The sequence below is a fragment of the Jaculus jaculus genome, chromosome 3, assembly GCF_020740685.1.
Source record: "Jaculus jaculus isolate mJacJac1 chromosome 3, mJacJac1.mat.Y.cur, whole genome shotgun sequence".
NCBI lineage: Eukaryota > Metazoa > Chordata > Mammalia > Rodentia > Dipodidae > Jaculus > Jaculus jaculus.
The window spans coordinates 172,757,772-172,769,870 of NC_059104.1; the positions used below are offsets into that span (position 1 = coordinate 172,757,772).

The window sequence follows — 12,099 nt, forward strand, 5'->3', positions numbered from 1 at the left end:
GCGGAGTCAGTAGGTGGAGGAGGGAGCCTTAGGGAGAGCTGACTGCCAACCAGCTAGTTCGGGTTGACCCCACCTGTGCGCTGCTGCAGACTGGATTCCGCCTCCACACTCCGGCCTTGACCGCCACTTCCTGGTTCACGTGACCTCGTAGGCTAACAGCTTGGGTCAAGGAACATGGGACAAATGCCTGCCTGATCCCAGATAACTAGTATGGGTCTCACAATTGCAACGTAGTACATAAAAAGAGGTGCAGAAGAACCATCTAGAAGCAGCACTAACCCCGGATTTCTGTGTGCAGAAGATGATTGGAAGGGTGAAGGAAGACTTCCAGGAGATGCTGGCTCCCTCCACTAAGTCTTTGGAAGCAAACAAGCGTGAAATGAACTGGCTTTTTTTTTTTTTTTTTTTTTTTTGTCTTTTCGAGATAGAGTCACACTTTAGCCCAGGCTGGCCTGGAACACGGCAATGATCCTCCTCCTACCTCAGCCTCCCAAATTCTGGGATTTAAGGCAGTACGCTAGTACTCCTTGTGAGATGAATTTGCATAAGAGAACTGGCAGTTTCACATAGAGTCGGTAGTTAAAAGTATTATATCAGTGTTCTCTGTATTATTATTCTATGACTATATGGCAGAATTGGGCTATCGTGGATACAGAGTTTACAATTTTACGTATTATTTCTGCAACTTTTCTCTAAGCCTGAAATTATCTCAAAATTAAAGAGTTGGAAAAGGAAATGGAAGTTGCTGCCCAAAGCATTAGCATATACCTAGGCAGGACAAGACGGTCACCACGGGGAAGATGCTGGCTCTGGGAACCCCAACTAGGACAGTGTGTCTGAAGCCCAGGGAACGTGCCTATGAAAGATCAAATGAGAATGGAGACAGGGACAGATGACCGGACCGGAGAGCTTTGTAGGCCATGTTAGGAATTTAGATTTCTATCCTCAGGACAATAGTGAGAAATAAATAATTATATACACGGTCAGATCAGCAGTGAGAACACCATTGCAAAACTCAGGAATTCCTAAGAAGAGCCAGGCGTGGTGGTGCATACTTTGAATCCCAGCGCTCAGAGGTAGCACTATCACTGAGTTGGAGGCTGGCATGGGACTACAGAGTGATTTCCAGGTCAGACTGGGCTAGAATGAGACTACCTTGAAAAAACTTTTTTCAGCAAGAAGTAGTACATTAACAATCTAGAGAAATGGGGCTGGAGAGATGGCCCAGTGGTTAAGAGGCTTGCCTGCAAAGCCTAAGGGCCTGACTTTGGTTCCCCAGTACCCATGTAAAGCCACATGCACAAGATGGTGCATATATCTGGAGTTCCTTTGCAGTAGCTAGAGGCCCTGGTGTGCCCTTTCCCTCCTCTCTGTCTCTCTCTCTCTCTCTGCTTCTTTCTCTCAAATAAATAAAAAATATTTTAAGAATGTAGAAAAGAGGATACATGGACATTAGAAAAGCTTGAAGAATGGGTGAATGTGAAAAAGGAAAGCTACCCATGGTGGTTCATGCTATCATCCCAACACTCGAGAAGCTGAGGCAGATTCTCATGAGTTCAAGGCCAGCCTGGCCTATATAGTGAGATCAGGACATCCTGGCCTGCAGACTGAGATTCTGTCTCATGGTTCCCAGGAAGCAAGGAGGAAGAAAGAAAAGAGCCAAGATCCCAATATCCTCTTCAAGGGAATGCCCACAATGACCTTCTGTTAGACTTCACTTCCTAAAAGTTCCACTTCCCAGTAGCACAATTAGCTGTCAATCAAGTGGTGGCGCACATCTTTAATCCCACCACTTGGGAAACAGAGATAGGAGGATTGCCATGAGTTCAAGGCCACTCTGAGACTACATAGTGAATTCCAGGTCAATCTAAGCTAGAGTGGGACCCTACCTTGAAAAATTACAAAAACTTCCACACATGGCTATTATATGACTATCCAAACCACAGCACTAGGTAACAAACCATCCCAACTTAGTGTCATAAAACAACAGATATTTTTTAAACTTTTTTTTCACAGTTACTTCAAATTTTTATTTGTTTATTTGCAAGGACAGGGAGAGAGAATGGAAACATCAGGACTTACCACCACTGCAAACAAACTCCAGATGCATGTGCAGCTGGCTTTACATGGTATAGAAGTTTGAATGGATGTCCCCCAGTTGATTCATGACTTTATTAAAGCTTGTGATTTAGATCTCCAGTCACTTGGAAGGAGGAGGTATCACTGTGGGCAGATCCTCAGGTCCAGCCCTAAGGTGTGAGGGTGGACCTGGAATTCCAGCCTAAAGGAATATGGAGTGCTTGAATTCTGCCTAGAGTTCCTGAAGTGTGCTCGCTTGTGGTGGTGATAGTGTTGGTTTCTCTCTCTGCACAGGTCTGTCAAAGTGGGCCAGCTTCTTCTGCCACTATGGAAGTTCCCCTGGACCTGTAAGCTTCAATAAATCCCTTCCTCCCATAACTGCCTGGTTTGGAAGTTCCTCCCACCAACATTGTAGCTGACTGCAACACGTGAGTACTGGGGAATCGAACCCAGGATGGCAGGCTTTATAAGCAAGCACCCTCAACCACTGAGCCATTTCTCCAGCCCAACAGCTGTTGTCTTATGCTCCCAGATTCTGAGAATCCAATAAGATGTTGCAGGAATGGCTGTTCTTTATTCCAGGGTGTCTGGAGTGTCATCTAGGAAGCTCAAAGGCTTGCGAGTGGCTTGAGACTGATGGCTACAATCATCTGGTGGTTTCATTTCACATACACAATGTTTGGGCTAAGACAGCTCAAAGGCTAAGCTCAGCTGAGACTTCCGAGCAGACCTTCTCATAATGTGTTAGCCAAGGTGCAAGAGAGAGCATCCTGGGAGGGAACCATCAGATGACAAGCACTAGACCCAGTAGGCAGCAGTATGGCTTTGTATTATCCAGCCTCAGAAGTCACACATCGTTCTTGCTGTACTCCATTTGTTGAAGCAGTCAAACAGAGCAACTTTAATTTTTTTTAAATTTCCGCCATATTATATAATAATAATTGCTATTATTATTATTAAATACTGGCCCTGGGTTTTTGACTAAAAGGACCGAAGTAGGGGTTATAGGAAAAAAGACGAGGTGGCAGGAGATAAAGAGGCGGGTTACAGACCCAGTGGGTTGACAGGAACTGTGGGATATCTGAGTGTGGACTTTCAGTGTTGTTAGTCATACAAATAACGGAAGCTCAAGGAGAGTTTTTCAGTAGACGACAGAGGAAAGTCTGTGGGTAACCAAGATTAGCTAGAAAGTAACAGGAAGGTGGTAAGAGACAGGCCTCCACTACAGTCCTACAAAACACCAGCTTAAAAGGGATGGACAAAAGGGCCTACAAAAGAGACAAGAAATAAACAGAAAACCAAGAAATGATTGGACCAGAGATCACAAGGAGAAAAGGGTTTCAAAAAGATGCACTGGGTGCTGAAGTGATGGCTTAGAGGTTGTGGTGCTTGCCTGCAAAGCCTAAGGACCCATGTTCCACTCTCCAGGTACCACGTAAGCCAGACACACAAGGTGAGGCAAGCAAGCCAGGCCGCACATGTGCCCAAGGTGACGCACGCATCTGGAGCTTGACTGCAGTGGCTGGAGGGAGGCCATGGCATGCCAATTCTCTCATAAAAAATAAAATAAAAATAATTTTAGTAAAATGGATTGGGGATTATAGATGCTCCTTCCAAAAACATAAATCTGACACTATCTCATAAAAATGTGTAGAATACACATTACTCCACTGTCCTTGGGTAAAATTCAAGCTTTATTATATGGCTGACAAAACACTCTGCCCATTATTCAGCCTTATATCTCACCACTACCGTCCCTTCTCCGTCTTCTTTTAAAAAGTAATTTAGGCACCCCTTTGTTTGTTTGAGGTAGGGTCTCACTTTAGCTCAGGCTGACCTGGAATTCTCTATGTAGTCTCAGGGTGGCCTTGAACTCATGATGATCCTCCTACCTCTACCTCGCAAGTGCTGGGATTAAAGGCATGTGCCACCACGCCCGGCCACAATAATTTTGATGACTATATACGTTTGCACACTTGTTACCCTCTATCTCATATCAGCTACACTCACCCATCTCTACCTGCATCCTATTTATCTTACAGAGCCCAGCTCAGTTGGCCTCTTACTATTACCATGATAGCTCTCTGCATATTCACCTAACAGTACTCGTCAGGATTGCCCGTGTACCTAATATGAAATTACTCATCCCCCTGAACATTTCCTTTGCCCATCTCTGAGGTTCTGGAGGACAGGGTGTGTGGTCCATTCACTTAGCACAGTACTGGCCTGGCACTTGGTAGCATTCTGAACATAATTTGTTGACTAAGATGGGACTCAACTTGAGGGAGAAGTCGTAAGGTTTTGTTTTGTTATGAAAGAGACATTCTGGGCTGGAGAGATGGTTTAGTGGTTAAGGCACTTGCCTGCAAAGCCAAAAGACCCAAGTTCAAGTCCCCAGGACCTATGTAAAGCCAGATGCACAAGGTGGTGTGTGTGTCTGGAATTCGTTTGCAGTGGCTGGATGTCCTGGTGTGCCCATTCTCTTCCTCCCTCCCACTCTCTGCCCCTCTCTCTCTCTCTCTCTCTCTCCCTCCCTCCCTCCCTCTGCCTCTCTCTCTCTCAAATAAATAAATAAAAATAATTTTTTTTAAAAAAAAGAAAGAGATGTTTCTAGGAAGAGAAAAGTTGTGCTTGAGGATGCAGAAAACATGCAAAATAGCTGGTGGGATCAGGCACTAGATGACAAGGAAGGAATGAGGACAAAGGCACCTTACAATGACCTCCCAAGGAGCTTAGGTGGAGATGCATGTGGAGAAACAGTAGATAATAAAAACACCTTTGGCAGAGAGGCATCTTCACCCCTGGAGACTAACTTAGCACCTGACACAGATGAGCCACTGGGTAAGTCATTGTTAAATAAGTGACCAATGAAGCCCAAGCAGAGAAGTTGCACAAAGTAGTATTCATGCCTCCATTGAAACCTTTGTCTCCTGACCCCCAATGTAAGCTGGGCCTGGAGTTTAGGGAAGGAGAAAGGAAATAGTGACAAGGGCCAGGCTTCCAAGGCACACCCCCCACGTAAGCGCGCCTTCTCCAGAGATCTCATTAGAGGTGTTCAGCTGGGCAGGTGTAAGCCAGCCCAGGCCCTGGGAGACAGGGCACGGTGCTGGAACTGCATTGCCTCCACCCCTTCCCTTCCCGCTATCCCTGGCAGTGTTGCTAAGAGCCTCAGAAGACAGAAGTCGCAGCTGGAGCCCCAAGGCCACCTCTTCCAGGAAGTCAAGCACTAGCCCTCACCTCCCCAAGCCACCTACAACAGAGAGGCTCTGGATAGTGCCTTCGCCAGCACCAAGCCACAGAGCCATGAGCCAGGACGGCAAAGTCAAGACAACAGAGTCCAGCCCCCAGGCCCCACCCAAAGGCAGGTGAGGAGTCTGGTTCTCTGTGTGGGATCTATCCACAGCACTTCCTGACCCCAGTCACAGCCCCAGTGGGGCCTGTGGGGTGAATCGGTGAAGCCAGACCTCCCATCTTGCCCGCAGGAAGAGGCTGCCTGTGCTGGACCCATCTGGAGATTACTACTACTGGTGGCTGAATACCATGGTCTTCCCCGTGATGTATAACCTCATCATCATAGTGTGCAGGTTTGGCAGGGTCACCAAGTAAGGGGCCTTAAGCTGCAATGGGGGCAAGGTCAAGGAGCATGGAGAGCCCCGGGGAGGGGCCCAATGGAGGGACGGAGCCCAGGCGCAGATCCAAAGGCAAGAGTGCTGAAGGCCTTGCCCAGGTGTCTTTAAGCCAATCCCTTCCCCCACAGAGCCTGCTTTCCCGACTTGCAGCACGGCTATCTGGTGGCGTGGTTCGTACTGGACTACACAAGTGACCTACTGTACCTAGTGGACATCGGGGTGCGCTTCCACACGGGTCAGTAACCCCACCCCCACCCCCAGGTCTGACCCTTGGTTCCGTATTCCCCCCCAGACGAGACAAGGAAGGGGCAGCACTTTTCACATGTCCCGCCTGTAAGTCTGGCACCCTGTCCACCATGTCTGTCCTCACCCATGGGTGGGTGTCCATCCGGGCTCATTTCCTTTGCCTCACCCCCACCCGCGCGCACGCGCGCGCGCGCACACACACACAGGATTCCTGGAACAGGGGATCCTGGTGGTGGACAAGGGCAGGATCGCCGGGCGCTACGTGCGCACGTGGAGCTTCCTGCTGGACCTGGCCTCGCTGGTGCCCACGGACGCGCTCTACGCGCGCCTCGGCCCGCACACGCCCACGCTGCGGCTGAACCGCTTCCTGCGCGCGCCGCGGCTCTTCGAGGCTTTCGACCGCACCGAGACCCGCACGGCTCACCCCAACGCCTTCCGCATCGCCAAGCTGATGCTCTACATCTTCGTCGTCATCCACTGGAACAGCTGCCTCTACTTCGCCCTGTCCCGGTACCTGGGCTTCGGCCGCGACGTGTGGGTGTACCCGGACCCGGCCCGGCCGGGCTTCGAGCGCCTGCGGCGCCAGTACCTGTACAGCTTCTACTTCTCCACGCTCATCCTGACCACCGTGGGCGACACGCCAATGCCCGCCCGCGAGGAGGAGTACCTCTTCATGGTGGGCGACTTCCTGCTGGCCGTCATGGGCTTCGCCACCATCATGGGCAGCATGAGCTCCGTCATCTACAACATGAACACGGCCGACGCCGCCTTCTACCCCGACCACGCGCTGGTGAAGAAGTACATGAAACTGCAGCACGTGAACCGGCGCCTGGAGCGGAGAGTCATTGACTGGTGAGAAGGTGGCCCGCAGGCGAGGCCAGGGGCAGCAGGTGTGCCTTAGGACCTGGGTGTGTGTGGGGGGGGGGGGCGTTGTCTGCTGCATTCTGATGGCCTGCCTGGGGCTTTGCAGTGGCCAGGGGCAGGTGTGACTTAGGACTCAGAGTGGGGTGTCTGCTGCATTCTGATGGCCTACCTGGAGCTTTGCAGGCCCAGCCAGAGGCAGGTGTGCCTTAGGGCCTGAGGGGGGTGTCTGCTGCATTCTGATGGCCTGCCTGGGGCTTTGCAGGCCCAGCCAGAGGCAGGTGTGTCTTATGGCCTGAGGGGGGGTGTCTGCTGCATTCTGATGGCCTGCCTGGGGCTTTGCAGACCCAGCCAGAGGCAGGTGTGCCTTAGGACCTGAGCAGGGTGTGACTGCATTCTGATGGCCTGCCTGCTGGCCCTAAGACAAGTCAAATGCATTCACTGGTGGGTCTGCTGGACAGGGTTTTGAAAATGGTGTCTTCCGCTGAGGCAACCTGGACTGAAAGCAAGAGGATGGGTAAGAGATTGCCAGGATGAGGGACGTGTGAGAATGGAAAGGGTGACATGGAGGCCGGAGCATGTGAACCGACGGTGCCTGGGAGAGCTCAGAAAGGAGTGAGTGGAGGAGCTACTAGCCCTTAGGTGATGGCCCACGTGTAATTGGTCATAAAGGGTAAAGCACACTACATTCTGAATGAAAGGAAGTATCAAAAAGTCAGGGAGCCCCAGCAAAGCCGCTCTGAGAGTGGGTGGTGGGGCGCTTCCTGGCTGAAGTAGCTCTCAGGTACAAGACATTGGCTGTGCCTGGGTGGAGTTGGCAGTAGGTAAACGATATGCTAATCCCTCAGTGGAGGACACCCCTTGCCAAGCCCCATGTTGCAGACCTACCCATGAATGCCACTTCTTCTTTTTTTTTTTTTTTTTGAGGTAAGGTCTCACTAACCCAGGCTGACCTGGAACTCACTATGTAGTCTCAGGGTAGCCTCAACTCACAGTGATCCTCCCACCTCTGCCTCCCGAGTGCTGGGATTAAAGGCGCGTGCCACCACGCCACATTTTAAACTGCTGTGATCTAGCGGGCAGGCAGTAAGAATGTTGTCACAGACGCTCAGGTCCTGAAGTCAAGTGGTGGGGGCCTCCATGCCTAGGGTGTGGTAGAAGAGGGCTGTAGCAGACTGCTTCAGGTTCACTGAGATGAACTTCCAGACCAGGCACAGTGATGGAGGAAGCTTACAGATCCAGGGGAAGTTCCATAATGGCAGAAGAAGCTGGCCTGCCTTCACAGGACCAAGCAGACACAGAGAGAGAAGCACAAGCCAAAAGCCAAAAGCCACGCAGCACAGCACACTTCAGGAACTCCTGCTAGGCACCCTTTGCATATCTTTAGATTGAAACCTGAAACCCACCACCGCACCTTAAGATCCGCCCAGTGACACTGCCTCCAGCCAGGTGGCTGCAGATGCAAACTACAAACAAATGAAAAACTGAATATATTGGGGGCCATCTATTCAAACCACCACAAGGTCAAAACATATCTGCAGCCAAGAAAAGAGGCCAGCAGTCAGGTCCCATATCCTCCCCACCCTGAGACCTCAGTGTGGCGGGGCTCTTGGCTGAGCTGATGAAAGGGGAGAGGCCGGCACACCCAGGTTTATGGTGAGAAAAATGGTACTTACTGCCTTTCTCCCAGGTACCAGCACTTGCAGATCAACAAGAAGATGACCAACGAGGTGGCCATCTTACAGCATTTGCCAGAGCGACTACGGGCAGAGGTGGCTGTGTCCGTACACCTGTCTACTCTGAGCAGGGTACAGATCTTCCAGAACTGTGAGGCCAGCCTGCTGGAGGAGCTGGTGCTAAAGCTGCAGCCTCAGACCTACTCGCCAGGGGAGTACGTGTGCCGCAAGGGGGACATCGGCCGAGAGATGTACATCATCCGAGAGGGCCAGCTGGCTGTGGTGGCGGATGACGGCGTCACGCAGTACGCCGTGCTTGGCGCGGGGCTGTACTTTGGGGAGATCAGCATCATCAACATCAAAGGTGGGTTGCCAAGCATACCGGGAACAGGGGTGGACAGGGGACAGGAGTAAAACTCTGTGCTGGTAAGAAGTGGTACTTCAGGGCATGGCGTAAGGAAGCCTGTCTCTTCGGTGAGTCACTATAGGACTCCAGAGAGGAGCAGAACACAGTTCCCATGGGAGATGAGCCGAGGTCAGTGAGCAGGCTGGGTTCTTGAGCAAGAGCACAGGCATGGTCCATAGGGACTGATGGAGGTACTGACAGACCAGTAGAAAATGACATTGGCCGGGCATGGTGGCACACACCTTTAATCCCAGCACTCAGGAGGCAGAGGTAGGAGGATCACTGTGAGTTCAAGGCCATCCTGAGAATACACAGTGAATTCCAGGTCAGTCTGAGCTAGAGTGAGAGCCTGCCTCGAAATAAAAAAAGAAAGAAAGAAAGAAAAAAAGAAAGAAAATGACATCGCACCAGCTGTATTATTATATAACCATCCCATTAAATGTCTGTTGAGACAAGTCACAGATAACCACTAAGCATAGGCCCTGGTCCCCTACTAGATTAGTGAATGAAAGAATGAGGCCAAAAAGAGGCTCAGGGGCATCAGTATGGAGAAATGGAACTGATTCAGGAGTGAAATGCCAGATCGCTGTCCGCACTCACTCTCCCCACGTGGGCCACAGGGAACATGTCCGGAAACCGCCGCACAGCCAATATCAAGAGCCTAGGCTATTCAGACCTCTTCTGCCTGAGCAAGGAGGATCTGCGGGAGGTGCTGAGTGAGTACCCACAAGCCCAGACTGTCATGGAGGAGAAGGGTCGTGAGATCCTGCTGAAAATGAACAAGTTGGACGTGAATGCTGAGGCAGCCGAGATCGCCCTCCAGGAGGCCACAGAATCCCGGCTGAAAGGCCTTGACCAGCAGCTCGATGATCTACAGACCAAGTTTGCTCGACTCTTGGCGGAGCTGGAGTCCAGCGCCCTCAAGATTGCTTACCGCATCGAGAGGCTGGAGTGGCAGACGAGAGAATGGCCGATGCCCGAGGGGGTGGTTGAAGCTGATGATGAGAGTGAGCCTGGGGAAGGAACTTCCAAAGCTGAGGAGGGCCCACTTGGTCAGGAGGGACCCTCAGGGCTATAGTGATCCCCTTCCTGTCCCCAGGACTCCTAGCTGCAAGTGAACCCAGAGTTGTAGGAAAGTCTGCCTGCAGAAATTGCCATCCCATACACAAGGCCCCAGAGACTTAAGTGAATTGGTCTGTAGGTGCCAAGCTAGAGATGTGGGAGGACAGCACAGTTCATCTTCTGCTCACCAACACACACACATGCACACACACACACACACACACACACACACACACACATATTCCACATGCTGGCTCAAGACTGCATTCCTTATAAAATCCTCTGGAGTTCCCATTCTCTGAGGACACATGCATTCTCATAGGAATGGATGTGACTTATAGCCACATGTTACATGCACACTCTGCGCCTCAGAGGCTGACGGACATTCACTAGCAAACACAAAGGGACCGTCCACGGTTGTGTGTATGCTTGTGAAAGCACAAAAGTGCACCTAGAGCCTTTTCTGGCCTAAGATGACCTTGAGACGCTCCCCGTGTGGGTGGGTTGTGAGTACAGCCTGCAAGTCGCACTTCAATAAAGTATTTACCTCCTCAGTGAGCATTTGTGGGAGTTGGAGGAAAAAGGCAAAGCCGGTGGTGGATCGGTCTGTGAATTGTAAGTCGCAGGGGGGAGAAGCATGAGCAGTATAATATAGCTGGTAGGTTGGATTCCAAAAGATTGGGGTGTACTCGAGTTTCTCTCCAGATCATATAAATAATCTTTTTAAAAAGGTGGGGCACTTAAAACTAGAGATCAGTTGCACGCGATTTCATAGGTATGCTCACATTGCATCCCATGGCACAGTGTATGATCTTGAGTTGGGCTGTGAGGGGTCTGATCTACTGCAGTGGTCCACAGAAGGTGTTTCTGCTTCTTTATCCCTCTCCTGGCCCAGCCCAGGCGCCTGGGGCCAAGGCTTCCCTCCATTCAGGAAAGCTTCCAGGGGAAGTATAGCTTCCAATTCTCTCACCTGGCCCTGTCCTATCCAGCCAGTTGATTGCTAGCAGAAATCCAGCCCTTCTTTTTCTTTCTTTCTTTCTTTTTTTTTTTTTTTTTTTTTGTAGTATTCCCTATACACGATAGGGAGTAGAAAATGGATGGAGTGGAATGTCATGATCAGGAACATTGAAAGGGGAAAATGCTGGGAGTTTTGGAGTGACCTTGGTACACTGGAAGAAGATCTGCTGACTTGGGGACAGGGACACTGTTGGGTCAACGGGGAGGGAAGTCTGATGTCATTTCTAAAACACATTTACCTTAGTTAAGCACTTCAGGCCCTCTACAGCATGGCCAGTCTTTAGATCTAACTGTGCCAGTCGGCATGTTAAAATGAACCCAAGATTTAACTTAGAGTTGTAACTAAGTGATAAGTGTCACTATGAAAGATCAAGAGGGTCATCACACTTGAAATCGTTTTAAAATATATAGTTATCTTGTGATTTCTTAATAAACTGTAAGGTTCATAAGGCTGGTACCAGGTCTCCTTTGTTCATCTCTGTATCACCAGTGTTCAAAGTGCGCCCGGCACACAGCAGGTCGGTAACAAATAGATATGTGATGGCCGAAGTAAGGAGAGTGGAGACAGGTGGAGGGCCAACATTGGGAGAAGACACTTTATCAGGAGATTTTCCTGCCATCTCTGCCCTCAACTCAAGAATGGATGGGTGTGTGAACATAAAGAATAGGTGGGTGTGATGTGAGGGCTATTTTAGTGAAATCTGATGGGTTTAGGGAGGTGAGAATCGGCTTATTGGTGACACACTATGATATGCACCCTGTCTCCATTAATGGCTCGATTGGAATGGGGAGCTCCTACAGTGATACTGGAATATTCGGGGGGGGGGGATTGTGTCAGGGCCATATATGCCTTCTGTTCTGCCTCTGGTATTCTAGGATGAGAAGAGTAAATTCTTCATAGCAGAGTCACCATAACTTAGGAAACCTAGAGATTTTTGCAAGGCACTCAAATGGTACAAGAGAACAGCTGATATGAAAACCCTCCAAAGGTGGATGGCTCAGGAGCCTTGGGAGAGATGACTCCATCAGTAATGCTTGCTGCCCAAGCAGGGGCTTCCGAGTTGGGATCCCCAGCACCCATATAAAAGTTGAACTTAGTGGCTAACTTTTCCAGATCAGGAAA

The 12,099-nt window shown here is 50.2% G+C and overlaps 1 protein-coding gene across 1 annotated transcript; it reads left to right on the forward strand.

Moving 5' to 3' along the window:
- The first annotated feature begins 5,143 nt into the window (after positions 1–5,143).
- Positions 5,144–10,641, forward strand: Cnga4 (cyclic nucleotide gated channel subunit alpha 4). Its single transcript, XM_004650939.2, has 6 exons — positions 5,144–5,444; positions 5,562–5,663; positions 5,837–5,943; positions 6,161–6,806; positions 8,506–8,855; positions 9,518–10,641. The coding sequence occupies exons 1-6, from the start codon at positions 5,383–5,385 to the stop codon at positions 9,973–9,975; spliced, it is 1,725 nt and encodes a 574-aa protein (XP_004650996.1). The 5' UTR covers positions 5,144–5,382; the 3' UTR covers positions 9,976–10,641.
- Positions 10,642–12,099: the final 1,458 nt, after the last annotated feature.

Excerpts from the sequence above, each read along its gene's own strand:
- Cnga4 (XM_004650939.2), top strand. The coding sequence starts at position 5,383 with ATGAGCCAGGACGGCAAAGTCAAGACAACAGAGTCCAGCCCCCAGGCC. Across the intron at positions 5,445-5,561 it reads CAGGCCCCACCCAAAGGCAG|GAAGAGGCTGCCTGTGCTGG; the intron begins GTGAGGAGTCTG and ends TCTTGCCCGCAG. Across the intron at positions 8,856-9,517 it reads CAGCATCATCAACATCAAAG|GGAACATGTCCGGAAACCGC; the intron begins GTGGGTTGCCAA and ends CGTGGGCCACAG.